Source organism: Diabrotica undecimpunctata, chromosome 9, assembly GCF_040954645.1.
Source record: "Diabrotica undecimpunctata isolate CICGRU chromosome 9, icDiaUnde3, whole genome shotgun sequence".
Taxonomy (NCBI): domain Eukaryota; kingdom Metazoa; phylum Arthropoda; class Insecta; order Coleoptera; family Chrysomelidae; genus Diabrotica; species Diabrotica undecimpunctata.
Genome location: NC_092811.1, coordinates 23,334,062 through 23,357,303, shown reverse-complemented (window position 1 = coordinate 23,357,303; position 23,242 = coordinate 23,334,062). Strand labels below are relative to the sequence as shown.

General features: G+C 33.2%; 1 protein-coding gene across 1 annotated transcript; it reads right to left on the bottom strand.

Moving 5' to 3' along the window:
* Nucleotides 1–7,222: 7,222 nt before the first annotated feature.
* LOC140451443 (C-type lectin mosGCTL-7-like) lies at nucleotides 7,223–23,042 on the bottom strand. The gene is made up of 4 exons (XM_072545250.1): nucleotides 22,904–23,042; nucleotides 17,928–18,013; nucleotides 11,450–11,558; nucleotides 7,223–7,642 (listed from the first exon to the last, which is right to left on the bottom strand). The coding sequence occupies exons 1-4, from the start codon at nucleotides 22,992–22,994 to the stop codon at nucleotides 7,335–7,337; spliced, it is 594 nt and encodes a 197-aa protein (XP_072401351.1). The 5' UTR covers nucleotides 22,995–23,042; the 3' UTR covers nucleotides 7,223–7,334.
* Between the last annotated feature and the right edge of the window lie 200 nt (nucleotides 23,043–23,242).

The window sequence follows — 23,242 nt, the reverse complement described above, 5'->3', positions numbered from 1 at the left end:
ATTAACTTTGGTAACTCCAATAAATTTTTTAAAAATTGGTACATCAAATCCTAATTACAAACACATTTTCAGTTTCAGAAGGCATACTTTTATTTCTCCCCCAGTCTCATCAATACCCGACTCAATAATTGTGAATTGGCTTAGTTCCAGTGCCATAAAACAAAACACACACACACACACACACACAATTGTGAATTACGAAATGACATCATATCGTATATTTCTTGTAATGGAGAAGGATCTATGTACTAATTGTAGGCAAGCGGGACATTCGGCTGGAAATTGCCCAACTACTAAAGAAACTCAAACATCTCAAACACAAAATGCTGCTCCAACTACTTCAACTGATCCAATAGACAATGAATACATTCCCCTAACGCAAAACATATCTTCCTCGGCTCCTATACTATCGACTAAACCGGATATCCATATTTTACCATCTACTCATGTTAAAGAAAGCACTGATTTTCAACAAATGTCCCACGATCCTCCCTCAAACAAACGAAATCGCTCTGAAATTATAACCCCTCCACCAAATGATACTCCAGTAAATAACCCCTTTCCAGACCCTAAATTAAAAAAGCCAAAGTCTTCAATCACAGACATAGGAACCATTAAAGTAACTGACGATATAAAAAATTCAGCTAGACGAATATATGAAGATACTTCAGTAAACCATTCAATATCTTATGAAACATTAGTAGATATACTGGAAAATGCTCATGGTACCCCTGACCCAGTAAGCTTAATAAAAACGTATACAAATGATCTAGAAAACCTATTGAAACTTTTAAATCAACTACATGAGAATTTATCAACTAGGAAATCAAAAAATAGATGCACTAGACTTCGAAACAAAATACTTAAATCCATACAATCAGAAACTAACACCGAATCCGATAACGAAATTGTAAAAGATATATTATAATGGCTTTCTCAATTATCCAGTGGAACCTACGAGGATATTACACTCGCCTTGAGATATTACAACAAATGATTAAAAAACTTACTCCATCCATACTTTGTTTACAGGAAACTCATTTTAAAAATACTAAAGTTCATAATTTAAAACACTACACATGCACATATAAAAATAGAGAAAATGTAGACCATGCTAGTGGTGGCGTAGCAATTTACACTCATTCATCCATCGATGTAGACATTCTTCAAATCAATACACAACTTGAAGCGGTCGCAATTACTATCAAAGGGCCTATAAAAATGAACATATGTAATGTATACATTCCACCTACACAAAACCCAAGCAATAATGAAATCTCAGACTTGATTAAACAAATACCTTCACCTCGTCTAATAGTTGGAGATTTTAATGCACATAATTACATATGGGGATCAAAAATAATTACTCCATTAGGTCGTAGAATCGAAATAATGTTGGACAATTTTCAGTTAAACCTACTAAACGATGGAAGAAATACTCATTTTGACATTTCTACTGGTAAATCCTCTGCCATAGACCTTTCAATATGTGATCCAGCATTATCAGCTACCTTATCTTGGGATGTACTTTCTGATTTAAATGATAGTGACCATTTTCCGATTGTAATATCAAATCCTGACAGTATACAATACTCTTATAATGTTGAAAAATGGAATATCAAAAATGCAAATTGGCAAGAGTATTATAATCTAGTTTTAAATGAAATGAATGCATTACATGAAATTTTACAATCAAATAATAATATTGATAGTCAAATTCAAGAGTTTTCCAATGTATTATTGAATGCTGCCAAAAAAGCCGTTGGTAAAATGAATTCTAAACAATTAAATTCGTCAGTCCCTTGGTGGAATTCTGAATGTCAAGAAGCTATTAAACTTTCAAAAACAGCATTAAATCGATTCAGGAAATATAATACACTTGAAAATAAATTAGAATTCAAACGACTAAAAGCACGAGCTAGATTTATAATTAAAAGAAGTAAACGTGAATCATGGAAAAAGTTTGTTTCAGAATTAAATTCATCTACACCAATTAATAAAGTATGGCAAATGGTACGAAAGATATCCGGGAAAATACCCCAAACCACATTAACTTCTTAGAAGAAAAACAAAAAATATACACTTCCCCTCTAGACATAGCTAATATTCTAGCTAATAGTTTTGAAAGATTCTCAAGTGATAATGTTCTTCCTCCAGATTTTTGACCAAAAAAGAGAAAGAGGAATCCAAAGGTATTGATATACCGCCTGATGACCTTTCTGCTTTAAATTATCCCATAACCATGGATGAATTAGAATACTCACTCAATAATACAAAAAACTCTTCTCCCGGTCCTGATAACATTCCTGCAATATTTCTTCAAAAACTTCCTTCATCTGCAAAGAAACACTTGCTGAATATCTATAATAATATATGGAGATATAGCAAGTTTCCAAAAATCTGGAGTTCATCTATTGTCATCCCTATTTATAAACAAAATCAACCAAAATCTCTGTCACATTCATATAGACCTATTTCTCTAACTTGTGTAATGTGTAAAGTTCTCGAGAAAATCATATCCAACAGATTAATGTGGTTTTTAGAAAATAATAAATTACTTGCCCCGGAACAAAGCGGATTCCGAAAAAGTCGTTCAACACTGGATAATCTTATTAGTTTAGAGTCTGAGATTCATGAAGCAATGGCATGTGGACAAAAATGTATCGCAGTATTTTTTGACATAACAAGAGCATACGATACAGTTTGGCGACATGGTATTATTCAAACACTTAGTCGATGGGGAATAAAAGGTAATATAGCACAATTCATAAAAAATTTCCTATCTCATCGAACTTTTAATGTACGAGTTAACGGTACTTTATCTAATACAAAAATTCAAAAAAACGGAATTCCTCAAGGATCTAATTTAAGCGTCTCCCTATTTCTTATTGCAATAAATAATATTATCTCCACTTGTGACTTACCAGTAAAAGCTAGACTCTTTGCAGATGACTTAATCATTTTTGTTAAGGGGATAAATGATAAAACCCTTCAGACCCATCTACAGAAAGTGCTATGGAATCTCGAATTATGGACAAATTCCACAGGTCTTCAATTATCAACAACAAAATCAAAGGCTATGCTATTTTCAAAAAAAAGAAGTTATATCACTCCAGAATTAAAACTGTTTAATAAAGAAATAAAATATGTTGAGAAAATTAAATGTCTAGGCATGACATTTGACAACAGATTATCCTGGAACCACCACATTCATGATCTAAAAAGTACTTGTCAATCTGCACTTAACATTATAAAAACTGTTGCACACAACACGTGGGGAGCAGATAGTAAAACACTGACCCTTATGTACAAGTCATTGATCAGGTCCAAACTCGACTACGCTTGTATTATTTATGATTCAGCAAAACCATATATCATAAAACAACTCGATCGAATACAAAATAGTGCTTTGCGAACTATACTAGGTGCTTTTTATACTAGCCCTACTGAAAGTTTACACTGTGAAGCTGGAGAAGTCCCCCTGGAATTCCGAAGAAAACAACTTTCACTAACATATGCGGCATCAATACAGGCAAATCCTATGAATCCTGTTAATCACTATGTAAATTCAGACCGTTTTAGGAATATCTTTAAAACTCATGCTAGGCTTGACCTTCCTTTTTATGAAAGGGTAAATAGATACCTCAATGAACTTGAATTCAAATTTCAAGATATCTATTGTATACCCGATATTAACATTGTTCCGCCTTGGACTGTTCCCATCCCATCTATCAATACCAAACTCTCCATATATAAAAAAGCAGATAACCATCCCAAAGCATTATATCAATATGTCCTCCAAGAATTCAAGACATACAGTAACCATACACTTATATATACCGATGCCTCTAAAACTATAGATGGAGTGGGAGCAGCATTTATGTCTAATGAAACAAAAATATTAATGAAACTCCCTAAATTAACATCCATTTACACAGCCGAATTAACTGCTATTCTCAATGCAATAAATTTTGTGGTAGAAAATAGTATCAAAAACCCTGTCATTATTACGGATTCCCTAAGTTCTGTAATTGCCCTAAATAACTTATATCCTAGTCATCCAAGTCTACTACTTATTAAATCAGCATTAAGCCAACTGCAAACTATGAACATAAATGTCAACTTTGTATGGATTCCTTCCCATATTGGAATTGCTGGTAACGAAGAAGTAGATTCCTTGGCAAAACTAGCAATCTCGAGTCCGGAAGCTGTAGAAATCAGAAGCATTCCACATCTAGATATAAAACCTGTAATCAAGAACTTAATAATCAATGATTGGCAGACCAAGTGGAATCAATCAACATCCAAACTACGAGAAGTAAAACATTCCATATTACCTTGGAAATCAACCCCAAATAAGCGTAAACATCAAACCATCCTATCTCGTCTGAGAATAGGCCACACCGCCATCACCCATAAACATCTGCTAGAGAGTGAATTAAAACCAAAGTGCAACATATGTGATATTGTGCTCAGTGTTCGCCATATTTTACTGGAGTGTCCTTTATATCGCATGGAGAGACTTCAATATAAATTACAAGATACCTTACAGGCAATATTAAGTGACGGAACTGATATGAAAAATTTGACATCATACTTACATTCCATAAATGTACTAAATAAACTGTAAAACTCTAAATTGTACAACGCCAATGACCCTATGAGGTTGAGGCATAAATAAATAAAAAAAAAAAAAAATTTAAAATTCCCAATATAATGATGATCACATTTTTCTGCCAAAAGCCAAAACAACAATTAAAGTATATGAATAAACAAAATAAATACAAAAAAAATAGAGGCGTGAGACAGAGTGACACAATATCACCGAAACTTTTCAATCAGGCTCTGGAAGATATTTTTAAAAGATTAAAATGGGAAGAAAAAGGTATACCAATTTGTGGACAATGCTTAAATCATCTAAGGTACGCTGATGACATCGTATTTATAACCGATAAAAAAGAAGAACTATTTGAAATGATGAAAGAACTGGACGTAGAAGCTGGAAAGATTGGCCTTAATATGAATTACAGCAAGACCAAAATCATAACAAATACAGATGAAGACATCACAATGAGGATCGGATAAGATGAAATAGAACAAGTTCAGGATTATATATATCTGGGTCAAACTATAAAACTGAATAAAGAAAACCAAACAGCAGAGATCAAAAAACTGTGTTCGTAGTTTTCTGGTTTTATCTTGTATTGAAACTGCCACGTGTGATAATTTTATTTGAGTTTTTTTTTAATTTCATTTCTTGTAAAAACTCACCTGTTTGACCGATTATTTTGTTAGTTTATTATTGAACTATATTTAAAATGTATATTATAGAGTAAAAACTACTGCTGTAGGCTGCTTATTTTAAACAATACGAGCTGGTCCATCTGTCCTCCTATTTGAGGATAGATGGACCACTTACGAGGAGGAGAGTTGGACCAGTATGTTTTGTTTTAGGATTATGCCCAATAAATATATTCGCAAACAAAATACACCTAAGAGAGGTAACTGGACCTCTAAGGAGCTAAGTTATGCCGTAGATGCTGTAAAGAATGGTGGTATGGGTATAAATGAAGCTGCCAAAGCATTTGGAATACCCAAAACGACTTTTAAACGTCGAATAAAAACAAACAATATCGATAAGATAAACCGATTGGGTCCAGATTGTCACAATCCTTTAATAACTGCTGTTGAAGCTAAAATCGTTAGTCATATAAAAAATCTACAAAAAGCAGGCTTTGCACCCTGTGGAAAAAGGTAAAACGATCAGTGTAATAGCTTGCTGTAGTGCAGAAAGGATTTTCTTTCCCCATATTCTATTTTTAAGGGGAAAATAAGAAAGACGAGTGGCATTATAGTATGCCACCGGGTTCCAAGATTAGGATGTCGGAAAAATCAGCATAAGTTAACAGTGTTATTTTCTTAGAATGATTACAAACATACTTTTTGCCGAGAAAGCCTCCATGTAAAACCTTATTAATATTAGATGGCCACACATCCCATAAAACCAACCTGGATCTACTAGAATTTGCACGAAATAATTTTATGTTGTTTGCCATCCCACACAACATATTACCGACGGCCTGTGGATCATGTTTTTTAAGTCCCTTAACAGCAACTTTTATACTGAATGTCGTTTTATGGTACAGAATAACACAAACAGGGTTCTAAAACGTCTTAAGTTTGGTAAACTCTTAGGTCGAGCATGGGGAAACTCAGCAACTGTCCAAAATGCGGCTTCTGCATTTAAATCCACGGGAATTTATTCGTTTAATCCATTAGTCATTCCAAAATATGCATTTTTGACACATACCCCATCAGAAACAGAAACAATGAATTTTCCAGTTAGATCAGAATCTCCTTAACCAGGTCCTTCTGAAATCAGTGATGAAATATCCATGCACGGTAGCCCAAACAAGTCATCAATTACTGATGAAGATATAACTCCCGGAAAGGCTCTTGATGAGGTACCGCCCGTGTCTGTATTGGCCGCAGCAGTAAAGAGAGTTCGTAAAAAAATAACGAGGTATTACTGCTCAAGACTTTATTAAAATGAAGAAGGATGCTTTGATTAAAACAAGCTCAAGCTCAAGCTTGATTAAAACAAGCTCAAAACCTATAAAAAGACAAAAACGTCAGAGAAAACCAAGCGAATCGTCACTATCTGAAGATGTTACTCTTAACGACACTAGTGATGATGAAAACATGAGTGATATTGAAAATGTAAACGAACATGTAAAATAGATGAATGGTTACAATACAATGTATTTTTTGTAGGCGATGGTTACATGAAATTTGTATTGGCTTCGCTAATCTCTGTAACAAGTGCAGAAAGTCTCTTGCTATTAAAAAGAAAAAGGTTTGGTCCATCTTTCCTACTCCTAGTGGCCCATCTCACTTCTACAGTTGAGGAGAGATGGACCGATGACGTGCCAGTGCATTATATATTTTTTTTAGGTTTAAGAATTTTAATTTCTAGTTTTTACTTATACCAAAACAAATAACAATGTTAAATTATGTTATATAATTTTTTTTATTCTTTTTATTTAATAAAGAAATATGCTTCAGTTTTCTAAAAGGTGGTCCATCTCTCATTCCTTTACCCTATAGTTATTTATAAAATTTGATATATTTACTACTTTTCGTTTTTCTAGTTTTTTAGTCTAGTTCAAAGGATCAGGGTAAATAAGATACACAATTGCGGGTGTACAAAACAAGACTGGTGTAACCATCTAGCCTATATTGAGATAAGAAAACTCACAACAAACAATTGCTTCTAAATTCTTTAGTGTACTGTTTCTTTTCAAATTCATTTTTGTGGATGCCTTTAAATGGGTCTAATTTTTATTTTTAATACTTGCAGTGCTGTTTGAATTGCACAGGTTAGAAACCATTTCTGCCATCGATTTTGTAATTCTAGCCTCACAAATAGCATACAATTTCTCATTTTGATCTATGTCGTTCCATTGAAGACTTTTCTTGTAGTATGAAATCTCGAGGCATGTGTCGTTATTTCCTAAATTATTAGGTTCACCTGATTCCCAGTTAGCATACAAAATTGGTCGGCCGGTTCCCATCCATACCCATTTGTTGTAAGCCAATGTAGTTCCTGATGTCCAAAACCGATATTCGGGAGCGTCACCAACTAAAAATTAAAAAAGGTGTTAAGGCGAACATAATATTAACTGTTCAAATATCGAACACACTTTTTATTTTTACACATTTTATGATATTAAAATGTGAAAACTTTGAATTATCCATGTCTGTCTGTACGTCCGTATTAGAACTCAGGGCTTGGGGAGGAGGAAGTGTTTTTTAATATTTTAAACAGTAACAATTTGAGAATATTTGCTGAAATTTTGATACAAAAATATTAAAACTTAAGCCAATGACCAATCCAACGAGAAATCAATCAATTCGAAGAAATAATTAAGAAAACTAAACAAGATCTGCTAAAACCAAACAAAGAAACAAAGAAGAAATCTTGGATGACTCCAGAAATCCTTCACTTAATGGAACGCAGAAGGTTAATTAAAGGAAATAAAGATGAATACAAAAAAATGCAGGCTTACATCAGAAGAAAAATAAGAGAAGCTAAAGAAAAAGAAGCTGTAGAGAAATGTAAAGAAATAGAAAGACTACAAGCCAAGCATGACAATTTTAATGTACACAAAAAGGTAAAAGAAATAACGGGTACTTTTAAAAAGAGAACACAAATGAAACTCATAGACACCAATGGAAAATTAATCATTGACACCCAAGAGATGAAGGACAAATGGAGAATATATTTGGAGACACTTTTTCAAGATCAAAGAACGGATTATAGGCATCCATTTTCAGAGAGGATGACGGGCCCGGACATACTTAAATCCGAGGTAGAAGAAGCAATAAAACGGATGAAAAGCAGAAAAGCTGTAGGGCCTGATAATATCGAAGCTGAATTTTTAAAACTCTTGGAGGATGAAGGAATAAATTGGATCACGGCTGTCTTCAATAAAATATACAATACAGGAATCATCCCTGATAAATGGCTAGAATCAGAATTCATAGCGATACCTAAAAAACAGGGTGCTAAAAAGTGCGAAGAATATCGAACAATCAGCCTAATGAGCCACATGTTGAAACTGTTTCTTAGAGTCATCCATGGAAGAATTTATAAGAAGTGCGAGGAACAAATATCAGACAGACAGTTCGGCTTCACTAACGCAGTGGGTACCAGAGAGGCACTTTTCGGAGTACAGGTACTGATTCAAAGATGCAGGGACGTTAACTGCGACGTATACGCGTGCTTGATCGACTATGAAAAGGCATTTGACAGAGTTCAACATCAAAAGATGATAAACTTTTGAAAAGAAGCAGACCTGGATGACAAAGACCTCAGAATAATTTCAGAATTATACTGGAATCAAAAAGCATACATGAAAATTAACGGAGAAGAAACAGATCACATAAAAATACTACGCGGAGTTAGACAGGGATGTATTCTATCGCCGTTGATATTTAATATGTACTCAGAAAAAATTTTTAACGAGGCTCTTTACGGAATAGACGAAGGCATCCTTCTAAATGGTGAAAGAGTAAACAAAGTTAGATATGCTGACGACACCATGGTGATAGCAGATAGTTTAGAGGGACTTCAGAGGCTAATGGACAGAATAAACGAGTACAGTCAACAGTACGGACTAAACATTAATACCCACAAAACCAAACAAATGATTGTCAGCAAGGAGAATATAAATGGGGCTCATCTATACATTAATGGGACGCAGATAGAGCGAGTAAAACAGTATTGCTACCTGGGAACTATTATAAACGAACAGTGGAGCAATATACAGGAAATAAAGTGCCGCATAGGAAAGGCAAGAACGGTCTTTAACAAAATGAGCGCCATCTTCAAAAGTCACAACATATCCCTGGATACAAAAATGAGACATTTGAGATGCTATGTTTTCTCTGTGTTGTTGTACGGGGCGGAGGCATGGACGCTTACAGACACCACTATTAAAAAACTTGAAACATTTGAGATGTGGCTTTATAGAAGAATGCTGAGAATATCATGGACAGCAAGGATCACGAACAAGGAAGTTCTAGAAAAAATGAAGAAGGAACCAGAGATTGTGTTTACGATCAAACGCATAAAATTGCAATATCTGGGACACGTTATGAGAAATCAGCACCGTTACTCCCTGCTGCAGTCTATATTGCAAGGTAAAGTCAAAGGTAAGCGAGGACCCGGTAGAAGGAGTATATCATGGCTGCGGAATTTAAGAACATGGTTTAAGAAAACCTCAACGGAGCTGTTTCGAGCCGCAGCGAGCAAGGTCATGATTGCCAATATGATTTCCAACATCCGAAACGGATAGGAACCAGAAGAAGAAGAAGCCAATGACAGCTAATGCAAGAAAGAGACAAAAAAGTAAAAAAAAACAAAAAGATTTCGGTAGTTTATGAGATTCTTTAATGATGATGATGATGATAGTGTGTTTGGAATCCAAATTAGTCCATTTGCCACAAATTGTTAAATTATTTATATTATGTTTATGAATTAAATGATTGTAACAAATTTATATTAAATATCCGGATGCATATAAGTAATTACATATGAGTTCGTATATTGATATCTGACTCGGTGACAGCAGGTGGATTATATTTACTGGAAGTTACACATTACTTTTTTTGTTAATATTTGACTAATTTGATATTGCAAAATTAATTATAACAACAGAATGGACAATATCTCGACCTTGTGACCTAGTGATTTATTTATAAAAAAAATGTGCAAAATTTGAGAAGGATCGGTCAAGTAGTTTGAGATACAGTGAACAATTATTTCAGGAAAAACTCGTTTAAAAATGCATTTTTTTTTGCTAACCGTACAAAATCGTCTATTTCACACCCATAAAGCGACATAGCTCCTTATAAAATATCTAGAGCCATCTCTTTGCTATTGACCTCGACGAACTCTACTTTTTTTGTTGCATTTTCAGCCTTTTTGTCCGCTCTAGTAATTCGAGTGTTATCTGTTGTACGTGCATAATTATGAAAACATGAACCTGTACTTATTCCAATTTCTATATGAATGCTCACTTACTACACTCACTTACCACGCTCACTCACACCACTTACTCACCTCATTCACTTACCTCACTCACTCGCCTCACTCTCCCCTAAATGCCTATAACTCTATCACAGATTTTTACAGTATTTCTAGACAGATACTTTCTTCTTAGAAACAATACTAGTTAATAACAATCATAAAATAACAAATGAAATGCAAACAAGCGATAAATTATGGATAGTTCGACCACTTATCAACAATAGTCATTAAGCAGTACTAAAGCTTCCTCACGAAAGTGATGTTTACGTTGACGAGCAGATGATACCCATTACTGGTCACGTTTAAACACTATGTTTCAACAACACCAAGTCCAATAGAACTAAAAGACTACATTGTAGCTGGAAAATTAAAAATTACGTTAGATTTTGAAATTTATTAAGGAACGACTACAAAATTTTTTGTTAAAATTTGATCCACTCACTCACTCACCCCAGCCACTCACCTTACTCACCTCACTCAACTGAAAGACCTGAGGAGATGGTTCGACCGCTCATCCGCAGAAATCTTTCGCGTAGCAGTTTCCAAAGCTACAATTGCCATTTAGATCGCCAACCTTCGAAAGAAGACGGCGCCATGAGAAGAATGCATTTGTAATATTGACCTATTTATAATATGAATCTGGTAGTTCAAGGTTCAATACAATAGATTGTTAAATCCTACATCTATTTTTACAAACCTGTTGAAATGGACTTACATGTGCAACCCACTCATTATTTTAATATATTTAGTTTTTGCGTTAGCTATTTCCTATTGGTATTTTTAAATAAATACCTACATATAAACAAACGTATTTCCTTAATATTCTAAACCATATGTATTAACTCTATCACTTACAGAAATCTATCATCTGATCAAGTAGAAAATCGTTTTCTTCCTCAGTTTCTATACTAACTAAATCCATATTAAGTGATTTGCAAAACTCCATTGCTTGGAACCAAGTACCCTAAAAAAAATGTGTTGGTTATTTTATATTACCTAAAAATTTAAAATAGTTACTAAGAACTATATAGGGTGGTCCTTAAGTAATTGTACAGAAAGACACCATAGATTCTACACTTTAAAATTACGATTTAAGCCAAATTGCTTTAATAAAATGTTGATATTAAGAAAGATACAGGGTGTTAAAGTGGAAATTTAAAATTTTAATTTTCGCTATAACTTTTATGTTTGTGAACATTTATGTCTCAACATTCATATAACTTTGTACTATTGAACATCATAAATTATAATTTGATGCATGCTTTAATGTAGCTGATAGAGGGCGCCACATATGCCACATATGTGGCATACATTTGCACTTAACTTTTTTGCTCTTTAACCCGGCGACTGTGTGGTGAAATTTTCTGACAGGAGCTGTGTGTTGGGGTAATTATCACCCCATTTTTTTTTATTTATAAAATTGAGAAAATATTTTATTTTTACATGCAACCTTAAGATTTTAAATCATGGTTATATTGTTATATAATATTTTTCAAAGATAAATCATTTAAAAAATTTCCGTTAAAAATTCAACGATTTAAGAAATATACTAAAATTTAGTTTATATTTAAACCACTACCACAATTTTTGTTACCAAAATTTTTATTAGAGATATAGAATAAAAAAAAATACAAATTTTATAAAAAGTAACTAGGAACTTTTGTTTAAATAGCATAATTAACAATTATGTGCACATTTAGAACAAAAATATACACAATGTTCAAGACAAAGAAAAATGTCACATTTCACACATTTTTTTTGGCACTTTCTGTCCTTTCCACGGGGACACACTCCACATCTGGATGTTGTTCGTTGCTTCTTGTTTGGAGGTCCTTGAGAGTCCTTTCCGCCATCATTTCTTTTTAGTTTGGCTCTTATGTCTGATGGTATTCTTTGATTGTTACCTCTTTCTTCAATATATGGTTTAATTAGTGCCAAACCAAGTTCTTTTAAAAAAAAATCTGCGTTTTAGTTTTTCAGTTGGCTTGTTATGTTGATAAATAACATAACTATTTATTCCTGCATTATTAAGCAGTGAAAAAAATTGTTAGAGGCCATCGCTTGCTATTACATTAGCATTATGCACATTATATAACGCAGACATTTCGTCAACCATGTCTACGCCACCTTTTGTGTGATTATAAAAGTCTATAATCTCACGTTTATTTGATTTGTGGTCAAATTCTGTATCATTATGAAGTGAAGAAACTACTAACACTATTTTATTTTTCTTCGGGACAAAGGACACCAAAGAAATGTCTTTTTTAAATCCGAAAATTGCGTGGTTTTCAGCTCTGTTTTTGGAATTCAAAAAGATTGTCGGTATTTCCCTCTTGTTTTTACGAATAGTTCCAACAGATGTTAACCGATGTTCATTAAGCAAATGTTTCATTAGCGGTATGCTGGTAAACCAGTTGTCGAATGTAATATTGCGGTTAGTACCACGGACTGGATTTACAAGCCTGTTTACTACATCAAACGGTCTATTACTAAATTGAAAAGGTCGTGCAGGCTGTGAGCCAACATATACCTCTAAATTTAAAATGTAGAATGTTTTGGCATCCACTAAGGCAAATATTTTAATTCCATATTTGGACGGCTTATTGGGGATATATTGCCGAAAGGAACAACGTCCCCGAAAAGATTCTAATTTTTCATCGATCGTCAAGTATTGACTAGGAATAAAATATTGTTGATAATTGGATACAAATCGATCAAAAACAGCTCGTATAGCTGCCAGTTTATCTACTCTTTTTCGTTCTTCTCTATTTTCGATATTATCGAATCGTAGGCATTTTAAAAGTAATATAAATCTTTGCAGGGACATTGTTAACCTGAAAATGTCAATTCCTGTTCCATCTGTAGCCCACAGATCCTCCAGATTTAACCTGTTGGCTTTATAAACGCCTGATAGATATAATAATCCGAAAACTGCACGAATTTCTTCTGCGTCCGTAGACTTGGTGATATATTTATGTTGGTCATTATAATTCTGAGCGACTAAACTGATTTTTTTATTAGTGCAGTGGACAATATCTTCCACAATAATATTATCCATGAATAATTCCCAACAAGAAATGGGCGACTTGCAATATTTTGCATTATTTCGAACACCGGGAAGTAAAGTTATTAAATTTTCTTGTCGTGTTCTAACCGATTTATTAGGACAGTTCTTTGCTCATTTTGTTTTCCCATCCCGTCCGATAAAAAACTTAGATTGTCTTACTTTATTATCTTCAAACTTATTGTTGTCTTGAGAGGAATCTAGAACCTCCAGGCTGACAATTTTCCACTGATTGAAGTTGGTTTTCTAAAACATCCTCACTGGGACAAAGGCTAACCTGCTGACTTTCATTTTCAGATTCGCTTTCTGATCCTAACTCTGATCCAGTTAATTCATCCTGCCAAAGCTTCAAGAGAGCTTCTTGTTCTTTCTCCCAACTACACATATTTCTATATGTCTGAAATTAAAAATATCTAATCAATTTTCAATATTCCTACCAATTACATTATGTTTCTGTTAAAAAAATAAAGATAAATTGTGCTAGTATAAGAACTTACCTGTTAATAATTAACCGGTGTTGTGGGGTTAAAATTACCCAAAAACTAAATATTACTGCACTTCAACTGTGTGGTGTGGTTAAAATCACCCAAAAGTCCAAAGAACGCGACACCACTCGTTCAAATCTTATTTATATACTGAAATTTATAATGCAATACAAGATCTGTTATATTATGGGAAGGTACTCGTGGCGCCAGATGAATCTGGCGATGTTGCCACTATTTTAACAAGCGCTAATGAACGACGTGGGTGATTTTCACCCCACAACACAGTTGCCGGGTTAAGTTACCGGTGTTTGTGATATAAAATATTAAAGATACATTATTTTACCAAAAATACGTATACTTGTTAATAACTTCAAAACTCAACAGTTTTCGAGATAATTGCATTTTACAAAACAACTAATTCAGATTTAACGCAATTACTCCAAGCAGCGAAAGACAATTATAAAAAAAACATCAATACTTCTGAATTTTGGTATAAAATGCCTTTAATAAAGTTAATATTTATCGAAATATTAAATAAAATAAATATATTAGCAAGATAGAATAGTAGGATTTGACAAAATAACAGAATAATTGGATTTTACATCAAACATTTTACGTTTTGTATTAAATTAAAGTCATAATAAAAATATTTTATTTTTAAACCAAATTAAGAAATAGTTAAACTAACATTAAACTTTTTGTCAAAGTAAGTGTTCGATATGTCCACCATTTTATTTAATTCATTTGTCAATACATTCCATAAAAGATCGTCTCATATCAAATAGCATCATTGGGTCTAAAGCGGTAACTTAAAAAGCAAAAAAGTTAAATGCAAATGTATGCCACATATGTGGAATATGTGGCGCCCTCTATCAGCTACATTAAAGTATGTATCAGATTATAATTTCTGATAATCAAAAGTACCCAGTTATGAATTTTTATACATAAATCTTTACAAACATATAAGTTATAGTGAAAATTAAAATCTTTAATTTTTACTTTAACACCCTGTATCTTTCTTAATATCAACAATTTATTAAAGTAATTTGACTTAAATCACAATATTTTAAAGTGTAGAATCTATGGTTTCTTTTTGTACAATTACTTAGGGACCACTCTGTATAATATTAAATTTGGTTTTGAAATTTTACTTCCACTTTTTGTTTTTCAAGTGCTATATAACATAATTTTGTGAAAAAATTTAATCCCAGACTTCAATAGACTTGAGTATTCAGTTGTGAGTTTGTGCGTGTATCTGAAACATAATATCCAGTGAGTTCAGCATACTATGAAAGTCAATTGTGTAATTCCACGTCAACTATGTAAAGTTGGTCAGCCGATCCCTCTCGATTTAGTTAAAATTTTACAGGCGTATTCTATACTATAAAATATGATGATTTAGCAAATTTCAGCCAGTCTATACGTATGGGCAATTTAATTGTTTCCAAGTAAAAAACTTTTTCTTGAAAAAAAAAGTGGGGGGTAAAATGTTTAGATCTGGACGTATGAGATCTCGTTAAAAGGGGGAGGATATCTAGTACAATGACGAAAAAATCAAACATGGCAGGCTACCAAAAGGGTTTAACATACAGGAACCAGCGACGAATTACATAATTTAACGAATATATTGCTATATAATGCTATATGTGTTCCTATGCTTTTTAGATTACCAAAAAGCGTTTGATCGTGTCCAACACCACAAGTTAATGCAGATCCTCAAGAAAGTTGATATAGACCAAAAAGACATAAGATGCATTGAAAACTTGTACTGGCATCAAACGGCACAGTTAAAAATATACAATTCTATATCCAAACCCATACATATAAGAAAGGGCGTTCGACAGGGATGTGTGCTTTCCCCTCTTTTATTTAACATTTATTCGGAAACCATATTTCAAGAGTCTTTGGAGGATGCAAAGATGGGAATCAAAGTGAATGGAGTATTGATCAACAACATACGATATGCTGATGATGGTGTCTTAATTTCTGACAACATAGTCGATCTTCAACAACTTGTCACTATAAACGGAGAATACAGTAAGCGAATGGGATTAGAGATTAATACCAAAAAAACCAAATTTATGATAATCTTCAGAAACTTGGATGCACTTGAAAACTCCACCATAACACTGAATACTAAGTCCATTGAATGAGTGAGTAAATTTAAATACCTGGGATCGTGGCTTTTTGAAGACTGGGCATCGGACAGGGAAGTAAAATGTCGCATTAAGCAAGCTCGAGGCTTGCTCCAAGCTTTCGTAAAATTCAAGAAGGTACTGACTTGTTCAGAATTCGATCTTCAACTGAGACTAAGGTTTACTAAGTGCTACGTGTGGTCAGTGCTGCTATATGGCGTAGAGGGCTGGACACTCAAAACGAGGGATATAAACAGATTAGAAGCTTTCGAAATGTGGCTCTATCGCCGTATCCTAAAAATACGATGGACAGCGAAAATCACAAATATGGATGTCCTTAAAAGAATAAGCCAAGAACGCCAACTTTTCGAAACCATCAAGAAAAGGAAAACGGCGAAAAAATACCAGTTCCTCCAACTTATAATCGAGGGTAAAATTGAAGGCAAGAGAGAAATGGGACGCAAGAAAATGTCCTGGCTCCGAAACATAAGGCAATGGACAGGAAATAAACGACATACAATCTCTGATACATATTGCAAGAAATAGAGAATTAATGGAAAATGTGACCGCTAACATCCATTAGTGGATTTGCATCTAAAGAAGAAGAATTGCTATATACTAATATACTAAATGTGCCATAAAGGCCTTAAGCTAATAGTACTTAAACGACTTAATTAGTACTTAAAGATACAGAAAGTAGCGCGTAATTCGCCGAATGAATCGAAATGGAAAAAATTGAACATGACATTACGTCATAAAGACCTTAGCTTATTCTCACAATACGGACAAACCATTATTAAACAAAAGTATTATGATAAAAAAATGTTAAAGGAACTATTGTTGTTAAAAACAATACGTAAATAAAGAATAAAGTGCCTAACGTAACAAATAAAAATATCTTTGCCAAGTAATGATCCCTAACTCTCAAATTTTTTATCAAAACAGTACGAAAAACATGTAAAGGCCTATTAGATGTCTTGAGTAATTGAAAAAAAGTCCCAAAATTTTCCCAATTGTAATTTATTAGTTGCAAATTACTACAGCTGCAAAATTATAAAAAACAAATTACTAAAACTCTATATTTATCAAATTTTGTCTCTGAAATTTAAATTTAAAAGCCAGAAATATGTGTCCTGGAAAGAAGTCAAAAATCCGAGCTATATTATATTAATATTTATCGTAGTATACAAGACGAACAAAAGTTACAGATGTAGTCCAAAAGATTGTCATATTAAAATGGAACTGGGCAGGACACATAGGAAGAATGAAAGACTACCGTTGGACAAAGCGAATTACTAAATGGCAACCAACAGCAAACAAGAGAAGTAGAGGCAGACCTCAAACCAGATGGACTGATACATCAAACGATTGGCTGGTCACGAATGGATGCAAAAAAAACAACAAACAATAATGAATCGACACCTAAGGGAGGCCTAGATCTGACATAGTTAAAATTGCTGTTAATGATGATAATGATATGATTATATGACTAATTTATTTTTTCTTGCTTGAAAAATATGACAAAAATTATTTGTGATTAGGAAAATTCTAAATAATGCGCTCAATGGTTCACTGTTTCACTGCACATGACTTAAGATTCAACCATTTAAGAATGCTCGTAAGCTAATAAAGAGTAATAAATTACTTACCTCCGTTGTATATCCAAAGTAATATAAAGTATTTTCTTTCTGTTCAAGTTTTAGTGCTGGAACTAAGGCTTGTTCTATACCTGTATCTAAAACAGTAAACTTTCTAATTGATACAAAATTTAGTATAAAATTTGAAACATAAGCTATTTAAAAGATTCTTTAAAACGAATCACAATGCCGAAATTTAATTAGTGGGAACCAAAAGCAGTGTCGTGTATACAGTGTGTCCGAAAAGTATGGAATAAATTCGATATTTCCTAAATAGAAAGCCTTTTAAAAAAAATACAAAACACGTCGATTTTTAAATTTAATGTTCTACATTTTACAATAACATTTTATTATACAAGGTGATACACATTACAGTGATGACGTCATCGGCTCTTTTTTAAATATAATACCCTATATTTTAGGATATTTTTAGATCGATAAAAATGAGCTGATTTCAAAAAAGTATAATACTCGAGTCCAATGGATATAATTTGAAAGATATGCCCTTAGAACATAAATTATTTATTATCAATTGCAAAAAGTAGCCTACTTCTAGTTTTTGGTAAACTGTAATTATTTTTAGTAACGTTCAATAACAATTAAGTAGTACAATAATTGTATTAATTCGTGAATTTTCTGTATTATTGCTTATAATTAATTTTAAGTAGAAATTAATTGAAGAAGATGCGCACACTTCGTAAGGTTAGTAGTGATCTCGATATTTGCAAAACAGCGGTACACAAAGTACGTAAAAGTAAGTAAAGTAAGTAAAACGCACAGTTTTTCAGGAATGAAACGAGAATGATCCAGATAAAAGAATACAATTTTGCGAAATAATGATTGATAACAGCCACCGAAACCCTTTCTTGGTTCAAAATATTATTTTTTCTGATGAAGCTACATTCAAATTAAATGGCGAGTTCAACCGTCAGAATTGTAGATACTGGGCAAAGGAAAACTTCAACTAGATGCCGGAACGTCATAATATGTATATTATACAATATCCGCAAAAGGTAAACGTATGGGCTAGCGTTGTAAGAAATAAAATCATTTCGAAGGTAATTTAAATGGGCCAGCATACATTCAGTGGGTATCTCGTAACTACTTTAGTTACTTTATTCCCCAGTACAGTTAATCTTGAAGGTTTTGATAAAAGTTAATGGTTTCAATAGGATGGTGTGCCTCAGTATTATGCTTTAGATGTTCGAAGGTACCTAAACGAACATTTTTCTGAACAGGTGGATTGGAAGACGTTGACATATTGAATGGCCAGCAAGGTCATCAGATCTCAATGCCTTTGATTATTTTATGTAAGGTAATTTAAAGAATGTTGTTTATAAAACGAAACCTGCAAATATTGGAGACCTAAAAACAGGAATTCGTAAAGAAATATACAATATTTCTCAACAAAGCATAAACAAGGTTCTACAAGAATTTGTACAACGTTTGGGTTACTGTCAAATACAACAAGGGCTACAATTTAAACATTTAAGATTAAGTCAAGTATTCATTACTTAATTACTTTCAAGTTATTTATTATAATTTATTTATAATTTATTAATATTATAAATCAATAAAAATTAATTTCCTAAGCGCATATCTTTCAAATTATATCCGTTAGACCCCCAGTATTATACTTTTTTTATATAATACTTTTACTTATCATCAAGACTAGATGTACTGCCTGGTATGGCAGTTTCCCTCACTGTACCATACAACTTGAACAACAAGTGCCAAAGGAAAAAGCAATTACACAGCGGTGTATACAAAGCTTAAATGTGGCGTCTTCCCAAAAACTTACATGAATCAAACTGGTAGAACTTTTATGCAAAGTATAGCAGAACATAAAACGGCTGTCAATAGTAGAAAAATTGACTACGTACGCATTTCACCTTTTAGACGATAATCATTGTTTTAATGACGAAGTTCAAATTCTTCACATTCAAAATAAAGGCCTTAAGCTATCTTTGTTAGAATCTATGAAAATCAACAAATTAAAAAACACAGATATAATTCTGAATGACCAACTTGAGACAAACAGACAAACCAAAAATAAATCAATTTAGAAAGGCACTCTGGCCGAAACAGCTGTAGTGATAATAATTTAAAATAATTTTTGTGGAAGTGTTGAAAACAAAAGTTTTCAGTGTTTTCTTGTTGGAATCCATGATGTGGTCTTTGTTTCTTGATTCTACAATCGCATTTGTGGAAAATAATACTCACTCTGAGTAAAATTAATGCTGCACAGTATATTAATTTTCTCTAATTATCTGTAGGATATTTTAATCTTGTTGGAATCCATGATGTGGTCTTTGTTTCTTGATTCTACAATCGCATTTGTGGAAAATAATACTCACTCTGAGTAAAATTAATGCTGCACAGTATATTAATTTTCTCTAACTTATCTGTAGGATATTTTTGGTTTTAAAATAAAGCTATAAAATAAAATATAAAATACAGCATACAGGTTGCTATTTTTACATTGTCAATAATTTTATTCTCAATCAATATATTTTTTAATTTATAGAAGATCTTCCTGTAGGTAGTCTGGATGAGATAGCCTTATGACACTTTTTTTTAATGCTGGTATAAGATTGAAAATAAAAATTAACCGTATAACAGGATAAAAAACACGTGTCATAAGGCTAGGTCTTCCAGACTACCTAGAGAATGATCTTCTATTATTAAAAAATATTTTGATTGAAATATGCTACACATCTCTCACACTCTTATTTTTCAGATATGCTACACAGGATAAAAATGAAAATAAAATCTTCCTTCTGTAATCACAGACTCAACCTAAAATTACGTCAAAAAATGATCAAGTGTTATATTTGCTCAGCTAGTTATATATATGGCACCGAGACCTGAACTCTGAAGGCTAATACGAGCAATATCCTAGAGGCGTTTGAGATTTTTTTTGCATGAAGAATGCTCCGAATACCCCGGACAGCGTTTCAGACAAATGAAGCTGTGTCAACTAGAGAAAACACCGTTCGTCGTTAGCTATTGAAAACTATTAAAATAAGTTAATAAAAATTCATACTTAGAGCACGTTGTTATGAGAAGACCTGTACAAAATCCTTAAGCTTTTTATGAAATGTAAAATCAAGCACCGCAGAGGAATTTCAACATTCGCGATTGCACAGAAATACGCAGTGTCGGACAACTACACTTCTCAACAATTGAAGTGGATATTATGAAAATGTGTATTTTATTTTTTGTTCATAAGGTCAAATAGAAAAATGGAGTGATATAAATAAAGATTTATTTCTACTTCGTATTTTCGTACAGATGAACCAAAAGAAAGAAATTCTTTAAGAAAAAAAAAATAGAAAATAAACAAAAATTGTAAAATTACCAACCTAAACTTTCTTTGTTTCTTTCTTTCTTTAAATTAATAGTGTGTGGGTCCACCTCTGTGTCGCCTCAGTGCTCTAACTCTATTTGAAAGACCTCTTAATAAATTATTGATGAACTGCTTCAGTATATGTTCCCAAATCGGGGGTAATGTATTGGCCAACTGATCTATGGTTTGGGGCGGTTGAAGGAGACTGTTTTGTTGCCTAGACATTTCGGCCCAAACCTGTTCAATGCAAATCATATCAGGTGAACACGGTGGCCACTCCATTCTTGTAATGCCATGCTTCTATAGACTCTATACACTTCTATACACTCGTTGACAATTCTCGCATGGTGAGGGCGAGCATTATCATCATTCAGAACAAAGTGTTCGCCTATTGCACCAAAAAATGCAACAACTATTGGTACTATGACTCTGTCTCAATATCGTGTAGCAGTCATTGTCTCATTAATTAAGACGACTAAGTCCGTGCGACCGTCAAAACATATGTCTCCCCACACGCAAACGGATCCACCTCCAAAAAGAGTGGTTGGGACTCTCAGATTTTCATTGTAACGCTGTCCTCTTTCCCTCCACACCAATATTTGGCCATCATTCCTATACAAACGAAATCTGGACTCGTCTGTATAGAGACAATTTCTCCAATTTTCGAAATTCCACTGATAGTGTTCCATCGCCCAGCGATATCTGCATGCACGCTGCTCCCTAGTTAGTCGTTGATGGGTAGCGCGCCGTCTAGACCTTAAATTGGATGCATGTAACCGTCTTCTGACAGTTTGACTGGAAATCGCTCGTCCATGCCTGAAGATACTGTTAATTCTGGAAGCCGTGAATGTGGGGTTTCTTCTTGCCGTCAGAACTACAAAACGGTCTTGCCGACGAGTTGTAGATCGTTCTCTTTCTCCTCAATGCCTGTATATTGCAGATCCAGTTGCTACATACCGATTCCATGCACGACTTATCGCACTTTGCGACACATTTAGCCTCATAGCAACCTCTTGTTGAGTTATACCTTGTTGAATCCAACGAACTAATTGCTCGAGCTGCACTAGTTCTAAACGTCTTTGCGGCATATTTTTTTTTTGTGATAAATAGATTTCTTATTGACAACTGGTAAAGCCAATACAAGCACTTTTGTACGAATCATATATTCATGTTTGGAACAACATGTCTTTTTTTGTACGAGATAAGGGCCGATAATAATAGGGAGAAACAAACCACATGCAAAAAATATTGGCAATAAAGATAACATATAGAGTATAGTACAAGCAATTATTTTAAAATTAATTTTATATGTTAATTTTAGGAATTTTAAAATTATCCACTTCAATTGTTGAGTAGTGTATTATACCGATTAGCTGAAGACTGTAAACAATTCACTCATGTAACTGCCAACGTATGGGGACCTAATAGGGTACCGGAACAAGAAGAACGAATTAAATAAGCAATTGATCGCCGAAAATGGTTGAGAATTAGAGGCTTTAATATTTGTTTTGCTAAAAGGTTTGATTTTGATTGTATAGATTGGTAATTTTTTAAAAATTGCAGCCAAACCTATTAAGGAAATTACATAATTCTCACGTGTGAGCTGGAATGATATTGTCGATTAAAAAAAGTAACGTACCTTTAGTTATCACGTAAACGCCAGAACTCGCACTATTCATTTTCAGTTTGAATACGATTGTAAGCAATACCATCATAATTTGTTTACCCATTTTGATTAACTTTATTCTGGTACGAAATTAACTACAAATTTTTCGTACATGCATCACTCGTATATTTTATAGTTTTGTTTAAAAACGATAACGTTGCTAGTGTACAGGAAGATTCGATGTTTATATTTTAAACAGAGTTGCCGTTTACAGAAAAATTTACACTGTATACTTAGTAGTAGTACTTCTGAAAGGCATAAATTTGTTTCTTTAAGCACCACGTGAATGAAAAAACTATAGAGGGAAGTACA